The sequence below is a fragment of the Barbus barbus genome (genome assembly GCF_936440315.1).
Source record: "Barbus barbus genome assembly, chromosome: 2".
Classification (NCBI taxonomy): Eukaryota; Metazoa; Chordata; class Actinopteri; order Cypriniformes; family Cyprinidae; genus Barbus; species Barbus barbus.
In genome coordinates, this window is record NC_136730.1 from 45,786,989 (window position 1) to 45,807,166 (window position 20,178).

General features: G+C 39.1%; 1 protein-coding gene across 1 annotated transcript in view; it reads left to right on the forward strand.

The window, feature by feature from the left end:
- The first annotated feature begins 534 nt into the window (after window positions 1–534).
- LOC306885764 (receptor-type tyrosine-protein phosphatase delta-like) overlaps window positions 535–20,178 on the forward strand; it is a 118,742-nt gene continuing 99,098 nt past the window's right edge. The window contains exons 1-2 of the mRNA XM_079442553.1: window positions 535–666; window positions 16,772–16,917. Coding sequence (XP_079298679.1) covers window positions 576–666; window positions 16,772–16,917 — 237 coding nt within the window. The 5' untranslated portion in view covers window positions 535–575. The remainder of the gene's footprint in view (window positions 667–16,771; window positions 16,918–20,178) is intronic.

Consider the following 20,178-nt stretch of genomic DNA (forward strand, 5'->3'; position numbering starts at 1 on the left):
TGAAATTGAGATTTATACATCATCTCATCTGAAAGCTGAATAATAAGATAAGCTTTCCATTGATGTATGGTGTATGTATGAAAATCTGGAATCTGAGGGTGCAAAAAAAAATATATATATTGACAAAATTGCCTTTAAAGTTGTCTGACTGAAGTACTTAGCAATGCATATTACTAATCAAAAATGAAATTTTGATATATTTACGGTAGGAAATTTACAAAATATCTTCATGGAACATAATCTTTACTTAATATCCTAAAGATTATTGCTACAAATATACCTGTGCTACTCATGACTGCTTTTGTGCTGCAGGGTCACATATAAACACTTGAATGTGTGTTCTGGTTTATTTCTTGCCACTAGTGTGAAATGTTATATGGAGCAAAATCAGACGTCAAAGCTGAGCAGTGCATGGAAACGGTTTTGTCGGTCGTGTTGTGCTTTAAAATGCCAAGCCTTGCACTGATGATTACTCTGTGTTCTGTGGACTGACTGCTCCTGTGTGTCTCTGCAGGTTGTGAGAGCGTTGCAGGAGCATTGTGAGCTGGCACACTCCGCGGGTGAGTCGTAACATCATGCCTGTGCCAAGCGTCCGTGTAGCGTTCCCGTCCATCCGACACTGTCTCCTGCTGCTCACCGCCTGCGTCCTGCTCACCAGCGCCGAGTGTAAGTCTCACCTTTAACTCTGTCTGTCTGCACCGTCTGACTCAAACACCTCAGAAACCATGTGTGTGTTTGATCATCTGAACCCAACACAGCTGGTCCTGACGCTGAATCTCCAGAGTCTGCGGCCTGATGATCCTGTCAAACCTAAAAGTTCAGCCCAGGTGCAAAAAATCTGAAAAAAATATACTGAAAATCCCAAACCAAAACTAAACAAAAGAAAATAACGAGCACCAATTACAGGACTAGACGAACACACACCGCTGCTCCACACACACAGTAAACCACGGCTAAACTGATTTAAAATCAAACATTTGAAGACCCTTCAATTAGTGTTTATATTTATTATTATTTTCTAATTTCATAAGAGGGGAGACGTGATGATACTCAGACCAGCAACATGCACAGGTCACCTGTGTGGAAAGAAGTGCTCTTGAGCATACTTAGGGCAGAAATAATGGACTATAAACAAATAAACTTAAGTGTGAACTGAATGTAATGTTTTTAGACAATTGCATATTAATTGTTTAAATTAAAATGTTCTATAGTTTAAATTTATATTAAATATGAAGCTGATTAAATATTAAATATTAAAATTTTATATTAAATATTAAGCTGAACTTTAGAGTGTTTTGACCCACTTAAGTAGAACTTAAGTACATCGCTAGATGTAATTTCACAATTGTTTCTCTTGTCTTTGAAATATGGTTAAAGTACTGCTAAATGTACATTTAAGATCAACTCAAATATACTTTAATGTATTTTACAATGTGTACGTAATGTATTTAAATATGTTTGTATTAAACATTTGTAAACATGACGTTGCAGTTTAGTACATTTAAAATATGTTAAATGTAATATTGAATATCACACAAGTTCTTTATGCTTTAGTATATTAGTCAACACATCAGAATAAGTGTACTTCTTTAACACACCACAACAGATTAAAAACATATTGATTTAAAGTAAAATGTTAAATTTGCCACTATTACAAAGGTCACTTTTTAAAAGTGTGCTTAAGCTTGTTTCACAGTCATGAAAGTGTCTCTGTTTAAGTCACTTAAGTTGTCTTTTGCTCCATTAACATTATATGTGACCCTGGAGCACAAACCCAGTCATAAGGGTTTCTCAAAATCTAAATATTGAGGAAATTGGCTTTAAAGGTGTCCAAATGAAGTTCTTAGCAATGCATATTACTAATCAAAAAATATGTTTTGAGATATTTACGGTAGGAAATCTTAATACTGTTTGGCATAAAAGAGAAATGTATAATTTTGATCCATACAATGTATTGTTGTCTATTGCTACAGATATACCTGTGTTACTCATGACTGCTTTTGTGCTGCAGGGTCACATATGATCTGCAAGTACAGTTTTTCAGGAATATTCTTTAAAGATGTGAAGTACAGTACAAGCTCAGAGAGGATGTTAACATGATCAGTGGCGTGCTCTTTTATCTGGTCATTGTGTATCGCCCTGGTTCTGCTGTTGTGATTGTGATGTTTAATTAGTTCGGTGTGTTATGAAGATGATTGTTAGATCGGTATTTGCATTTGGCTGCCAAGCAGGTTGTTATTTACATGTTGTGCGAATCGCCTCATTTGCATGTATGGTAATTTGACTGAAATGACGAGCGCTCGGTGTGTGATGTCTGTGAGTTCGCATGTGTTCAGCGCGTGGTCACGTGTGTGATGCCGTTTTATTTGAGCACGTCTGTAGGTTTTGCTGAGGCAGTAAAAGCTTGTCAGTTTGTTTGCAGCTTCAGGCTTTAATTAGTGCTGCGCGGGTCCGGAGCGGATGGGAAAATGACAGGAAGAATCAGGAACCATCATGAGCGAGAGAAAGAGTCAAGAGCTTCCCAAACCTCCTGATAAACCCACGGAGATGATGGGAAAAAGAGCCGCCCAGTGTGGAGGATAAAGTTCAATCAAATTAAATGTTGTGTTGAACTCAGAAACGGTGTGCTAAATTCAGGATCCTGCCCGTTTAGAGCATCTGAAGCGCTCGAGGTTCCCGTTCGGTGAGGCATCAGCTGAGGGAGTGAGTCTGTCTGCGGTACACCGGGGAAGCTTCGTCTAATAAAAACACAAACTGCATCCGTCTCTGAGACAGACTTTTATAAATGGCCCTAAAAATCTGGATTTACCAAATCGTCCCCCATAAATTGATTGTAAGTCATTAAATCACCAATGACCAATTTCCTAGTTCATAATTCACTCATTTTCATTGTTCAGTAAGTCAAACAGTCCAAAGATGTCCGCTATTTCCAGCAGATTTCCATGTCATCTTGGCTCTCGTAGCCTGTGAAAGTGAGGTCAGGCGTCTCTGGAAGCACTCTTGAGGATGAGTGTACTTACAAATAACATGTTTACCGTTAAGTAGCTTACGTGCACATCCTGACGAAGAGGGTCAGACTGAGGGTCTACTTATTTTAGCTTTTTATAACAACGTGAAATTTAAATAAAGACGACATTGTCAGGTTCAGAGGACTTTTATGGAGGATGTCTTGAAGTTTCAGGCTAAAAACTGAAGTCAAGTTTATGAGATTTTAACTTGAAAAAAGAACATCTATGGAAACTGTCTGGTATAAATATAAACATTCAAGTATTTATTTATTTAAATTGTGAAACAAACCACGCAGCACAACCACATAGGGAATGAGCATATTTAATGTTTTCATTCCCAGTAATTCATATATAATATCTGAGCTACTGCACGTTTGTGAAGTAATAATATCTAGTCAGCAGAACCACCTTCAGTGTGCCGTCCAAACCGTAACGATTCATTCAGGATCAAAATAAACACTGATTATGGCCAAATAAAAAGACTGAAAACTCAATTAAATGTATCAAATGCACATTTATTTTATTTGAATTCTTCGGATTTGTGACAGGTTTGCGTTTCCTTTGGTCGTGAGTATAGTTCAGAAGATTTTTGATTCACTTAGAAAATGTTTATATAGTGAAATATAGCTTTAGATTGAGTTGCTATGCAACGTTTTGTCCACATTCACATTAATGATCTCTAAAAGCTAGTCTATTTTCTGATTATAGTGAGATATAAAAATATTTTTAAGTGGAAAAGTGGAAGCAGCTCATCAGGAAATGGACGGCTGACGTTCTAGCGAGGATACAGACAGTCTGAGGGCAGCGTTCACACACGTGCTCGTGTTTGTCATGCCCACAAGCTTTGCACAGCGGCAGCTATTTAGCATCTGCTGTTCAACACACACACACCGATTCTTCTTAAAATGCGAGTGTGTTCAGTGCGGCCGTCACATTGATGACTTTGCAGTTAATGAAATTGAATAGCTTTTGTCCCATTGCATTATGGGATTGTTCCACATGCACACACACAGAGCAGAGCAGAAGCAGTTTTTCCCCATCGTCACGGCTCTTTTTACCAGCTTCGTCAGACGTGAAGACAGCATTGGACAGTTCTCAAGGGGGCGTCACCCAAATTTAGTAATTATCACCTGCATGCAAATTAATTGTCCACTCTGCATGCTAGCTTATGAATATTCATGATGCATATGAGAGCAGCTAATTAGTGTAGAACAGAGAGTGCAAATCAACAACACTTGTTAGAACACACACACACACACACGCACTCTCTCGGTGCATATCTTTATAATACTGTATTTCAAATATTTGCATAGAACAAGTGAGATATTTTGCATGTAAATGTGCTGAAATGAAATAGTAGGAAATTTAATCGTCTTTGTAAACCTGACTGAGCAATTCTCTTCTGTGGAACAAAAGGAAATGTTTCTAATAATGGACCAGTCACTCTTTTCCATGTAATTATACTAGATGTGAACTGAAAGCCTTTAACCCTCTGGGGTCTGTAGGGCTGGGTATCGTTCAAAAACTTTCAATATCGATACCGATACCGATACCGATACCTTGAGTTCGATACCGGTTCCTGAACGATACTTTTTTCAATACCAGTTTTATGAAATCAGTTTTAATAAGATTACATTATCTCAAAAAACTATTTTTTTTAGCTTGTTGATATTTATACAGACTCAAAGCCTCATCTCCTGAGCCACTGCACAAAAGGAACAAAATATATCCAACACAATAAATAAATAAATTATTTTAATAAAGTTCAAATAGTTTTCAGTTTACACATCTGTTAGGCTACGTTTACATTAGTGCGTGTTCATTTTAAAACACATCATCATTTCTAGGTTGTTAAAGACTTCAATAAATTGTAAATCTTCATCCACTTTCAAAAGTGGGTGTTTTATTTTCTTTCACCATATATTTTATTGTTATTAAATTCTGGTGTAGTATGTCTAATTATTTGAATGCATAATAACAACTTAGTTTATTTAAATGTATTCTTAAAATAGCCTTGTGAAATGTTTTATTTTTCCTCAGAAATTCTGTGTTCTGTATCTGGTTTTCAAATGAAGACATAAAACATTAATTTAATTTCTCTTTAAATTATTGAAAATCAAAGTTTATTTATTTTGGCAAACAAAGGGGGGTTACTATTAACATTAAAACATGGAATCACTGTTGTGTGATCATTACTAAAAAAAAAAAAAAAAGTTTTAATTTGAATAGTAGCCTAGTATTAGCAGTGCTGTCTGCTGAACAATATTAATATATTTCTGCAGCAGTCTTCCAAGTTAAACCGAACTTTTATTTTGACGGGTTGCCTGTAATACCTTTACAGTTCTGTGTGTATATGATATGACGCTAGTTTTACTCGAATCAAACGGTAAAATGCTCATGAAGTGACTCTCAGAGCAGGTCTGGAGATGTTGTTTGTGTGTTTATGTCCTCATTTAGAGAGGCGGCAGACGCTGAAATGACCGCGAGCGTCACGCGTGCTTCAGTCTGTGTATAATAAACAAACAGCGCGATTTAAAGAGCGGACTGCTCCGTGCGCTTTCGAAATGCTTTTGCGGAGGTCAAACACTGATCAATCAGCGCCGCGCCGCTTCTAGTCAAACACACCTAGTGCTGCAGGATTATTGGCTCACTGACGGTGATCAGATTAACCCCTTAGGTATCGAAATTTGGTACCGAATGACAAGACGTTTTTCGATACTCGGTGGTATCGAGGCAATTCGGTCGGTGCCTAAAAAGTATCGAACTCGATACCCAGCCCTAGGGGTCTGAGGGTGTTTTGGGGGCCTGGAGACGTTTTGACATGCCCTGACTGATCACTCCATTTATTCTCTCATGAACTCTCAAAGACAGAGGAAGTACATATTTTCAGTAAATAACAACTCAAATTTCCAGTTTCCTAATGCAGAATTATTATAGAATATGCAGTACAATATGAAATTATAATTGATTTATATTACTTTTTCTTGCTTTTGCATCTTTTTGTAGCTTGAAAGACCTGGTTCCCATTCACTGCATGGAAAAGTGCAGCCGCTGCATTCTTCAAAACATCTCCGTTTTTCTTCCACTGAAGAAAGTCAGTCATACGCATTTATAAGAACATGAGGGAGAATAAATGATGACAGAATGCATCTGGGTGAAACTTCAACAGCCGCTGTTCGTTTAGCCAATAAACAACTACTGGGTGCTCGTACGTTCAACAAACAAACCTCTCGCCAAAAATAAATATATAAATGAAATAATGAAATAAAATAAAACACAGGATCAATAAGCCAACGAGTGCGGCTCTTTCTTCTTCCCAGAATGAGAGCAACTGCAATTTCACACTTCCTGAACTGCTGCCGCTCATTATGGGATTTAATTGGCTGAACTATTCCGCCCAGTCAGCCGTGACCGTTTGGGCGGAGCAGGAGGCATTTTCACTATTACGTCCCATCAGGGGGTCTTCATGACGATCGTTGGACAAACACACACACACTCTCTGTTCATACTCTATTTGTACCAAATCCAAGATGTATTGATCAGACAGTAATGAAATTGCTCTCTCTCCATTTGATATAGATTTATAATCACAGTGTAAATACTCTGATGACATTTCAGCACGGCGAACTCAATACCGCTCCCGAAACACGATAATCACTGCACAAGACATTCTTCATCTGTGACATCACAATAATAGATGGCCAGTAATGTGACTTGAGTGTTTGAAGGCTTTTTAAGTGGTTCAGTTTTAAGGCTCATTAATCATATTAAGACGCAGACCTCAGATGTGAGATGAGATGGGAAAGTCCGACCTGGTAAACACTGATCTCTCTAGAACGGCATCTAGATTTCCTATAAGCCAAACTCTGATGACCCAAACAGTGGCGTTCCTCAAGTTAGTGCCTCTGGCTCTGTCTCGAATGACATCCTCAGCTGCTGGACTGTTGGGTTGTGGTCTGATGTAGGGGGTCGTGTAGACTTTTCAGTTAGTTCTGCCACTAGTCAAGGTGAAGCTGCATGTTAGAACTCAGCCACATGATGTCATATTACATTTACATTAATACATTTGGGAGACATCTTTTCCCAAAGTGACGTAAAATGCCTTCAAGGTAAAATTTAATCAGTATATGTTTGAATTTTAATCAGACTATGCACAGCCTCGTTCTCTGTAAGGTCCACACTAGAGCATTGAGAATGCACAAAGGGGGCGCTCATGAGCACCCTTCAGAATGATGAAATGACGAACGGGACTCCCTGCGGTCTCACGAGCCCCACCGACATTCATCAGTGAAGGCCACGACACCGCAAGTCCACTGTGATTTGAGGAGTGTTGATTCTTCAGAGTAATGGCAACATATCTAGAGTCATGGAGTAGATTTTCCAACCCGTGCGGTGGACGACACACACATACACACACACACACATTCCCTTCTGGCAGCCCTGACAAGTATTTGTGTGTGTGTGTGTGTGTTTCCCACTGTGCCACCTCACACAGTCACTTCCCCTTGCCATCTGTGAAACTCCTCTCAGTGAAACCAACGCCATTCTTCAGTGTGTGTGCGGAGCCAGTGTTTTCCTCCGTCTTTGCGTTATACATGGGAAGAGGTTTGTGTGTCTAAACAGACAGGATGAGGCTCATCCGTTAGAGAAACGGGGGAGAGAAAGACAGGGAGAGAGAGAGAGAGAGAGACAGGGATAGTGTCAGCATGATAAATGGCATAAATCTAACTGTGAAGACTGTAGGCTAAGAAAAAAATGATAGAGCAAGAGAGAAAGAGAAAATGAGGGTAAGAATGAAATGGAAGCCAATTCTTCATCTCCTCTCTTTGTGTCCAGTCATTTTTTTTTTCTTGTGTGTGTGTGTGTGTGTGTGTGTGTGTCTGTGTTCTTCCCTCCCCAACAAGAGAAAGACAAACATCGCTTGATCTGAAGGGAGAGCCTGTACTATGAGGAAGTATGAAATTGGATGTGTTCCATTCAGAAGTGATCATGCCTATACGTTATTCCCTGTACACTGAGAGGGTGGCTGTTCGTAACACAAGCCAAAAGACCTGTGGTTAACATCTCATAAAGGCATGTGTTTAAAGTAACTTTCTTTCCTTTATTATGATAACAGATCAAAATAATGAACAGTATAATAATACCAGCAACTACTACATCAACAAAGAGCCAGGTGCTGCTGGCTTAATTTGAGTTGCAAACCTTGGCAAACCTTGTGCAGGCTTAGAGCTTCTGATGCAGGGTGAAGAATCTTGGGAGTGAAGTGTCCATTAGTTGAACCCCACAAAAACGTTCATTTCAGAGAGTCCTTTGAAGTAGTTATTTTGAGCGCTTCTGTTTGGAATGGTTGTTTATACTCAAAGTGCCCAGGGAAGGTATCATCAATGCCATTTGGAACACACTGACTGCAGCATTACACATTTATTTGTCTGTGTGTGCATATGTATTTCTTTCATAATTATTTCATTTAACACACACTGCTGAGCCCTTTTCATATCAGGAGAAGGAGAAGACCTTTTCATATCAGATGGGCTCTTATCATCAGACTATCCCAGCATCCTTTAGCAGGTCACATGGTCAGTTCCAATGAAGTCTCGGGAACAAAAGACAAGTGAAATCATCAGTATTTCTTTCTCTCTCAGAGAGCAGGAATGAATAGAATGGAGAAAAGGTAAATCAATAATTAATTGTCTATTTCTAAAGCATCTATTGAGAGTTATCTGCATCCTGACCAAAGCACATTTTCCATTTCACGTAAAAGGAGTCCATTGCTGTTTCTTTTTATAGAAGCCATTTTTATAACCAATTCAACTTCTTAGGAGGACCCTGCCGTCTGTCACTGAGTAACATCAAATAACCAAGGGGTACCTCAGGGTTCAGATCTTGTCCCGCTTCTGTTCTCCATTTACAAAACCTCATTGGACGCAATCATAAAGGTGAACTGCTTTTCTTATCCATGCTGTGCAACAACACTTGTTATTTCAGCCTTAAATTCCAGTTTATATCTAACATCATCTCGGCCTGGAAGAAGGATCATTACCTTCTGCTTAGTCTCAGCCTCAGACGTCACACGCCCACGGGATGTTGCCTAAATATCTGATGTATATAGCACACTTATCTGAAAACACTTCAGGAGCTTCGAAGTCATCATCGGATTGGTAGATTATACAGGATTTCCTGGAGACGCCTGGAAACAAAGATGTCGTGGTGCCAAACCCCCTCATAAAAGAAGCCGTAGTGTTTACAACTGACGACGAGCGCTTGTCAGGATCAACTAAACATTGAAATTTCAGAAGTATGTGAAAATTTTAAAGTTTGCGCATAGAATCTTTAAAATGTGTCCGAGAGTTTTACACACCGGTCTGTTATTGTGGCAACATTTCCATGCCCCTAAACATGACGCCATACAAAACGAAATGTGATTGGTTGCTTTACCTGTCAGTCATATTGCCTCTTGGGCAGGCCTTGGCCATTCAAATTGGCCAAAGTTCCCAGACCTTCAGCAGTCAGTCTGAAGATCTGGCTACGCGAGACTACCTTCTGCTTAACCTTCCAAAGACAGAATTCCTTGTGTTTTCAGTCAGCCCATCAGTCAACAGCAGTGTCACCACACAGCTTAGCTCAACAGCTAAACTTTCTTGGCCACATCTCAATGACAGTCTAGTCATATAGTGTCATGCGCTATAATATCAGAGCCAATACTGGGCGACTGTAGTGATCTGTTTCTGAAGTTAAGCCTCTGCATATAGTATGATCCTGGACACGATGGTGCATCTGATCTGCAACCAACCCAAGATGCCTTACGCCACTCAACTCTTGATCTCACTCCACTGGCTAACAATAGCAGCCCACAACAATATCAAGGCTCTGGTAGTCACGTTGAGGATCAGCACCCTCTTCTTCTCAGATCTGTACCATTCTCTGCAGTCAGTGAGTGAGTGACGCCTGATGCTTACTAAAACCTTCAAATTTACTATACCTCCTGAGACCTTTCAGTGGACAGTCTGTCACTGGGTTTACATGCACACACATACCAACTAGTTCAAACTCTAATGTAATGGATATAAATGGATCTGTTTGGAGAAAAGAAACCATGTTCTAATGAGGTCTAAACGATCAAAGGTGTTGCATTGCTCGTAAATGTAGGCATTTGTTGATCGAAGAAAGTTTCGGAAAAATGGGTTTAGTTGTGTTTCCAGAAATCCGCTTCACAGTAATTTTCTCACCTAGCTCTTTCCACATCCACAACTATCTGCCAAATGCTCCATCAGAACTTCTTGTAAAGTAATATACAGTTCCAAGTAACTTACAGTTGACTTATGGCAGGACAGCTATCCTGGAGTAACCAGGGGTGAGAGTTCATGATTAAATCTAAAAAACAGAAACCTCTCATTTACCAGCCTTGAGCTTTAGAACGAAAACCAACATGATGACAGGTAAAAGGGTGCATGTTTGTTCACTTTGTATTGCACTTCGTTCCCATCATCATACGTACACTTTTTCCTTGATCCTGTAATTGGCTGTTGAGGTAAATAGTAGTGAGGAGAAGGCTGGTTTACTCTTGTGGGATAACCATGAGCCATCGCACACAAACGCTCAAGGCCAGATCCTTGAGCCAAACACACACACAGTCACAGAATTAAATATTAGGTTGTTCTGATATTGTTGGAGCTGTTGATGTACAATCTCACAGAAACCTGCTCTGAACCCATATCTGCGTCATCTGCATAAATGTTTTCAAAAAGGTGTTTTTGTTAGTGAACACCAACAAGTAAAGATAGGAACACAAATGTCAGACTATAAACGTGGCCGGAGGCGTTCGTCAAACCTCGACATGAGCCGAGACCTGTGTGGGCTATGAAATGACAGCCGCTGTTGCCTGGGCAACCAGGTGATGTCCGTGACCCGCCACGTGAATCAGAGTCCAAAATCCTTTTATCAGGTGAAGAGGATGACGGAGAACATCAGATCATCAGACTCCTACACAATTGAAATGTTTGTGTCTGTCTCTCTGCGGCCGCCGTGCACCTCGTGGCCAAACGGAAATCCTGGAGGTCAGGAGCCTGGCCACGGTCGTCAGAGGGAATCCGGTGATAACGGATGTTGGCGAAGTCGCCCCATGAATCAAATCGCACGAGTAGACGATGTCGTTCTTATCGAAGGTCGTCATCTGGCGTTAAAACGCTGGTGCTCAGAGGAAAGATCATCGCTCAGGTCCTGCGAGCTGTCGCTCTCCAGAGATTCTCATTAGCTGAGCATCAGCCATATGGAGCTCACACACACACACACACACACGCGCCAGATGAGCTTCTGTAGAGGTCAGCCTCATACACTGCCATCTTCATGTTAAACACAAACACACCTTTTGGTCCACATCTCACTCTACCGAACTCAGTCGCCTATTGGAACGACACTTGAGAACCTCCTCTGGCGTCTGTCGCTTGAAAACCATGTTTGTGTTTGTGTTGCACGAGACGTGTCAGACAGATGGCTGTGTGTGTGTGTGTCTGCCAGGTGTGTGTGGACCGGTCACCTCTGGCAGGGCAGACTTTATGTTGTTGTGGCCGTTATAAAGTCGCTGTGCTGTGAAAATGGTTTGAAACATTCTCACAGACCAACATTAAATTAATGTGGTGTGAAAGGTCACGCTGCTCTCACACGAGTGTGTATGTGTGATATAAGCCAATCCTGCAGTCCTTAGGAGCAACTGGAATACACAGCAGCGCCAAAAAAATATTGAAACAATTGTATCACACATAAAAAATGACTGAATGCCACTGCATTAAATATCCAAATATCAAAGCAAGTAGTATTTATTTGAGGCATTTCCCCTTATTATTATTAGTAGTAGTAGTAGTATTTAAATATATATATATATATATTGCATAAAAGTTGGCTCAACCTAGTTTGTTTGTATTAGAAAGTGAATGTAATGAAGAGCAAAGATCCACATACAGACTGAATCACATTCACACGTTTATTAGTGTCTTCAGTGAACATGTTTTGGAGGTGTTTGTTGATGGCAGATGTGAGGTGTGTGTGTGTTGGTGTGTAATGGAGGTCACCGGTCACACACGGGACTCTCAGACGCACCTGAGCATGAGGTAGGTGGTAACAGGTGTGTCGGATCTGATGCTCCAGTGATACTCAAGCATGTTTAGTGTGTTAAGGTTAAACAGCAGTAATGGCTGTCTGTGACCAGCGTGTTTAAAGCGTGAATGATCAAATGCACTTTTGTGAGTATCATTACAAACATTGTTTATGAAAGCAATAGCGTGTGTGTGTGGTAAAGTTGTGTCGTCTGTTTTTAACTGCTGTTTTGCAGGTTAAAATGTCTGTTTGAAGTATTGGCGAAAAATATTTATCCAAAAAAATGACAGTAAATGGCCTACAAACCCTGAATCTCAACCAGATCGGATACAGACAAACACACAACGGGGTTCAGATTATTTCATTTTATTTAATTTTTGTTTTGTTATTGTATTGTATTTTTTATTTAATTTTAATTTGTTTCTTTTTATTTTATTTTTTATTTTTCTTATTTATTTTTTGTTTTTTTACACTATAATACAATACAGTAACAATAACTTAGTGTTGAACAATTGAGCTGGATGAATGAAGTCAACAATGTGTGTAAAATTGAGTTAAATGGCATGATATGATTTACTTCTTCCCACAAACAGACATCTGATGTTTAAAACTGCAGCTTCATGCGATCATAATATGAAGTTAGATATCTAATAAGTCTCACAAGCAAAGACATGAGGTTTGTATTGTGATTTTGGGAGGTTAACGGCATCTTTAAGGCGCAGTGTTTGTGAGAGACACTCGTTTGACAGACTCTAATCATGAAAGCGTCTCTGACAGACAGCGAATGCAAGCCGCTCACGCAGGAGAAATTGAACGTGTCAGATTCTTCTGAAGAAGAGAAAAGACACAAATGCCTTCTGATGGACTGAGAGACTGAACTGTTTCTGTACTCGTGAAACGCCCAGATGATCTACTGCATCTTCACAGCAGACCTCACTGCACGACACACACCGTTTCCCACAATGCAGTGCGCACTGCGTCCATTTCCAGTGTGATGAATGAAGCGGAAGTCATGCAGCATTGCATTAGACTGCAGCACTCGTGTCTGAGACCAAATCAACAATACGTTAAACCATTGTATACATGACCTGATCAAATAACCAGAAATCAAAAACACAGCTGATATCACGTCTGTTTGTTCGTCATATTGTCTTATAAGTAAAGTAAAGTCGTGACGTATTGTCAAGTATGGTGACCCATACTCGAAATTGGTGCTCTGCGTTTAACCCATCCAAGTGCACACACACAGCAGTGAGTAGTGAACAAATGCACACACACACACACACACACACACACACACACACACACACACACCGTGAACACACACCCGGAGCAGTGGGCAGCCATTTATGCTGCAGCGCCCGGGGAGCAGTTGGGGGTTCGGTGTCTTGCTCAAGGGCACCTCAGTCGTGGTATTGAGGGTGGAGAGAGCGCTGGACATTCACTCCCCCCACCTACAATCCCTGCCGGCCCGAGACTCGAACCCACAACCTTTGGATTACGAGTCCGACTCTCTAACCATTAGGCCACGACTTATTCAGAATAAGGTACATAATTAGATTACTGATGTCCATGTAAGCGCAGTCTTTGAGTGTGCTGTATAGCGGTACAGCTGCACTGTAAATCACAGTAAAACCGTGTTATGAGGTTCATGCGCTGCATGTTTCAGAGAGAAGCGCAGCACTGTGTTCATTTACACGCTAGTGCTTCGAGTAGCATCTAAAAACAACTTGTAATGAGAATTATTTTTAAAGCAGAAGTTGTCATTATTATTTTTGCCTTGAATACTTAAGTATAAGTGACACATTAGACAATATTTAGTATTTTGTTTAATATCTTATTTTATTAATAATAATATTAACAAAGCAGAAACAATGTTGTAATCTTACAGTTGTACTGTAAAAAAAGGTGTATTTATTTAGAAGTGAAATATTGCAGTAATAGTAGTATTTATCTCATATTTTAGTAGTGGTAGTAATAATAATAATAATTGTTTATTATTATACTTTTTGCCAAATTCTGCAGCCGTACAAACAAGCACAGCAAACTTTTTTTATTTTTTTTTCAGAAAAACTAATGTGGCCTTTTAGGGCCCTTTCTGTGAGCTGAGTTCATTTGGAGATGTTCAGGGATGGAACCAAGTCTGAAAACAGCTGCACACACACACACACACACACACACACAAGCCTGTTTTGCTATAGCCGTAATGGTTTTTCTACTGACCATATACTCTATTGCCCTACACCAACGCTACACCTAAACTTAGCCCTCACAGGAAACTTTCTGCATTTTTAGATTTTCAAAAAACTTAATTCTTTGTGATTTATTAGCTTGTTTAACCATGGGGACCTCAATTTAGGTCCCCACTGTGACACAAGTCCCCATGAGTCTGTGTGTATTCAGGTTTAAGTCCCCACCTGCATAGAAAAACAGGTACACACACACACACACACTCACAAACTAACACACACACACACACTCACACACACGTGCGCTGCTGTTTGTCAGTGTTCGGGTGTGTTTGGTGCTGATGTGCAGCGTGAGCTCTTGAGCAGGGTTTACTGTCGACCCAAACGCCATTAGAGCAGATTCACTGACAGCCGCATCTTTGATGTGTTATTCGGCGCGTGTTCAGATAGCTGTATGACAGCCGCACCAGATACGATTTTACATATTTACATGCTGAGAAACTGCTCTTTGAAGTACAGAGCGAGCGAGAGAGCGCGAGAGAGGCGGTGGGTGTTGGCAGCGACGGCAGATATTTTGGACGACTCAGTAAAATCCCTCTGGTTGCGGCGGTGACACCCCGCTCACAGATCCAATTATAGACAGGGACTATAGGACACGTATGTCACATCCTGTTTTAACTGCCTGCCTCGAGCACACAGCTCTCTAACAAGGGAACAAGTGCTCACCGCCGTGATCCGTCAAACCAGAGATGTGACACTGCTCTTATTACTAACTAAAACTATTAAAACACGGGTTAGTTAAATTAAAGGAAGCATACATGTTAGATGAAACATAAAACTAAATAACTAAATAAAATTACTAAAGCAAAAATTGAAGTTATATAGAAATGTTATTTAAAACAAACTGATAAATATGATGAAAGTGCATAATAAAATTAAAAAGAAAACAGAAAATATTCATTCAAAACATCAATAAATACCATATTATATAATTAATACTAAAATAATGTTGATTATCTCCAGATGAGCATATCATCTAAAAAATTATAGTAATAAAATAAAATAAAAATGAAAGTGCATAAAAAAGTTACTAAAACTAATAATATAAAACTAATTTGAAATATTTATAAATTATATAATAGTAAATAATAATAATGTTTGAATGTTTTTGAAAGAAGTCTCTTCTGGTCACCAGAACTGCATTTATTAGAACAAAAATACAGTAATATTGTGAAATATTATTACAATTTAAAGTAGCTGTTTTCTGTGTGAATATATGTAAAATTAAATTAATGCAGCTGTATTTTCAGCATCTTTACTCCAGTCTTCAGTGTCACATGATCTTCAGAAATCATAATAATATACTGATTTACTGATCAACAAACATTTCTGATTATTATCAATGTTGAACACAGTTGTGCTGCTCAATATTTTTGTGGAAACTGTGATTAATTTTATTTTTCAGGATTCACAGATGAATAGAAAGTTCAAAAGAACAGCATTTATTTGAAACAGAAATCTTTTGTAACATTATAAATGTATTTACTGTCCCTTTTGATGAGTTTATTGCATCCTCGATCAATACAAATATTCTTTAAATGAACAGTAGTGTCAGAGCACTCAAGAGATTCATCTGATTGGTCGATTGTTTTACACTGTTCCTCTGCGGTGCATGTGAAATATGGACTATTTTTACCTCGATCTTCAGTCGTGTGTCAGTCACTGGCGCTTCAGTCATCTGAATGTGTTTGATTTTGATATCTTGTGTCTCTTACATCAGCCAGATGGAGTTGTTGTTATATAGCATTTAAATCATGCATTATGTTGCTAAATATGTTACAGGACAAATATTCATTCTGCAGTTTTTACCTCATTTGGATCGTGGCAAGCGTTAATTTTGGACTCTGGGATTCATTACCGTCTGCTCTATTAATGACGCCTAATAAACAGCACTCAGGTCATGATGTAAAACTCTTAAAATAAATGGGGTTTCTGATCTCGTGGCTCTGATGGGATCCAGTCGCCGCTCGTCTCCATCACTAGCAAACACTAACTTCTGAGGGAAATGAAAATGATTGGTGTGTTGGTAATTACATCTGTATTTGGCCCAGTTATGCTTTGATGGGAACTCAATAAATTAAAGAATAAAATAGTGAGCATACAAACAAATACCAATTGAATTGGGGGGGGGGGGGGGGGGGGGGGGGTAAAACACTTATGAAAAATCAGAAATTGCTTTAATTTAATAATAATAATAAAAATAGTTGTGAAGTTTGAGTCTGTTGTTCTGATATAAAACGTTCTTTATGTTTCTCTATGATTTTAAATGCATTAACTCATGAGTGGTTTTGTCTTCAGTGTTCATAGGACTATCGTCACATCTCTGCTCTGTTCATGTGATTGTGTTTCTTCTTTTGTGTAACTCGTCTCTGTTCAGTATCTGTCTGAATCAGGTGTGTAATCTTCCCTCTTTCTGTCTTTCAGCTCCACCAAAGTTCTTGCGAACCCCGAACGATCAGACGGGCGTTCAGGGCGGCGTCGCCTCCTTCATCTGCCAGGCTACGGGCGACCCGCGGCCCAAGATCGTGTGGAACAAGAAGGGGAAGAGAGTCAGCAACCAGCGTTTTGAGGTATTAGGTCTATTGTTCTGATGTAAAATGCTCGACAAGTGAATGCTAACGACAGCCACGCCCATTAGCAACGCCCATCAGTTCAGCCACACCCCCTCATTAGCATATCCTCCCACCACTAACATGCATGATCACTCATGTCCCGCAGCCGGATTCACGGAAATCGTCTTTAGAAAAAACAAGGGAAAAATAGTAATAATAAAAGTGAAAGTGTAGTTCCTAGCTGCAGTTCTCCTTAAGTCCTTTAAGTTTTTAGGAATAAATGTGTTAGTATTTTTGGAAAAAGCACACAAAATATTTTCATCGCCACTTGCTTGACCAAAGTCCAGCAATCAACATCACATTTTTAATGTAAATTAAAATAATTATTTTTTAAATGAGCCTGTCTTAAGATGGATCATTCTGTTGCGTTTATCTTGTTGGTTAATTGTGCAAAGTAACAATTAATTTGATATAACCTGATAAATTTCATAAATGTTTTTTGGGATTTAAGACAAGTTGGGGGTTGTCTTAAGAGCAATGGTAAAAAAAAAGCATTGTATTCCCAAAAATGCTACTTAAGTTAGAAAATAGGGGGAAATGGCACATCAAAGGTTAGTTGACCCAGAAATGAAAATTCTGTCATTAATTACTCGTGTTGTTTCACACCCGTAAGACCTTCATCTTGGAACGAAGGAATCTGATGGACTCTGAGAGCTCTCTGACCCTCCATAGACAGCAATACAACTGAAATGATGTTTATAGTCATTATTGTTTTTCTTTTGCGCCGATTTCCTTGCTACATTTCTGGACTTGGGAACATTTCAGTTGTATTGCTGTCTATGGAGGGTCATAGGGCTCTCAGAGTCCATCAAAAATATCTTAATTTGTGTTCTGAAGATGAATGAAGGTTTGGAATTACATGAGGGTGAGTAATTAATGACCGAATGTTATTTTTTTGGGAGAACTAACCCTTTAATACTTTTTTTTTTTTTTTTTTTTTTTTTTTCTCTGAAGCAAGGTTATACTAACTAAAACTAAAACCATCCAAAATTGTTATCTGGATATAATAAAAACTTTAACTAAAAAATAAAATAAAACAAAGAAAGTTTAAACTTGTTTCAACTAGTTGCCAAAACAAAATGTATCATAGTCATATTTGGGAAAAACAAACAATAAAAAAACAAAAAACAATTACAATTAAAATTAAAACAGACACTACAAAAAATAGAATACAATAATAAAATAAAATAAAATAAAAATCCCAATGACAGTAAAATACGAATGCTTTGTGAATCCGGCCGCTGATCTCAGCAGCACGAGTTCATAAGAATGACCTTCATTTATGGAAATGATGGATCAGATGCTTTCGTCAAACATGCGCTTTGCATTTCTGAAATGCACTTGGTTCCCAAAAGTTCTTTTTGTTCTTGTGTTGAGCGTCTCATTTGCTTCCCAGCGCATGTTCCGCGGCCTCACGCGGCTCAGTCCTGTATGTTTATTTAGCTGTTTTTGGATCGCCATTTCAGCCCGGCATGATGAAGTAACACATCACAGCCGAACACTGATAAGATTTTGTATTAATTTCTGCGTCATCTTGCCGCACAACCATCTTCATCTTCTGTTCGCTAACGCTTAGCGGCGGCTAATCTACGGATGCTTATCGTCTGATACGGCACCTTTTTGTCTGCAGAAAGCAAATCTTATCAGCGTTCATCACATGCTATACAGCACTAACAGCCACTAATACGCTAACATTCGATCCGCAACGCTGCATCTTCACCTTCACCCATGCCACTCATTACTAATATCTTGTTCAGACGTTCGTTTAACTCTCAGTTTCTACTCGGCTCCGTTAGCCGGCTCATGAGCGCATGCGTGTGAGCGCGTGGTCATACTCGCATTTCTTTGCGTGAAAAGTGACGGTGAAAGAAAAGCCGCAGCGTATGACCACTGATGTGTTTAAGTTTGTAAAACGGAGAATCCTTCCTGGTTGTTTCTGTCAGAAGTGAGTATACATCTCCCGATTGCCAGCAACTAAACCTGTCTGTGAGCGTCCTGTGTCCCGTCCGTCTGGCGTCGAGGCTAATCGACTGTCTGATGATGTTTGTTCCTGTGACGTCACATCTCCATTCTCGTTTCATGCTCCATGCGATCCGCTTTAAGAGTGGACCAGACCACGCCATCCCACTCTTAAAGCCCCGGGTTTATCGTGAAACGTCTGGCTTAAGAATTAGCATCGCCTTCAGACATTCACTGAGCATTTTACAGAAACCAAAGCCAGCTTCTCAAACCTGTGGTGACTGGTTTCTGCCCGGTGCTTTACAAGAGAAAGGATGTGTGTGTATATATATATTTCACTATTGTTATGCACAAGTATTTCCGTCACACACACTGGTTGCTTTTACACAACTTCAGCATATATTTACAAGTTTATAATAAGTCAGTTTTGCAGTGAAAAACTTAAAGAAAATAATACATGATTGATTTCTGCCCGGTGCTTTACAAGAGAGAATATATATATATATATATATATATATATATAGAGAGAGAGAGAGAGAGAGAGAGAGAGATACTTAAGTATAGTTAATTTTAAAATTACTCTTAAGTATACTTGGCTTATACTGTTTAGTTGTTATATACTTAAGTATACTTAAAAATACAATTTAGTATTCCAAGTACACTTGAAGTAGAATGGCATATAAAGTGTTTCTGTATGTTTCCTTCACACACACTGGTTTCTTTTACTCAACGCCAGCATATATTTACAAGTTTATAATAAGTCAGTTTGCGGTGGAAAATCTTAGAGTAAATAATACATGGTGGAAATGAATCGGACTTTTTTGTACACAGTGTTATTAACCCAGGCAGAAACAGATAAATATTTGGCTGGCTTTACTGACATTTCTTGTAAGGTGTGAGAGTTTGGAATCAGACATGATTCACACAGGTTTTTATTATAAGCTATTATCAGAGTAAATCATTTCTGAACTTCCACTGAAATGAACAAAGTGCACTCATAGTCTAGAAGTATAGAAGTATATAACTAACATTTTCCCTGTAATTTCACTTGTAGTATAGTTCACAGTACCCTTGAAATACAATGAAAGCCTGTGGTGTACCCAAAGTTTACTGTTGCTTGCAAAGTACACTTCTATAAACCAAAGAGTGGGCCAATTTAGTTCAGAATGTGTTGCAATACATACAAGTATAGAGCTAGTGCACTGCAAATAATATACTTACTACATGAAGTACACATGGGATATATACTTGAACTTCACT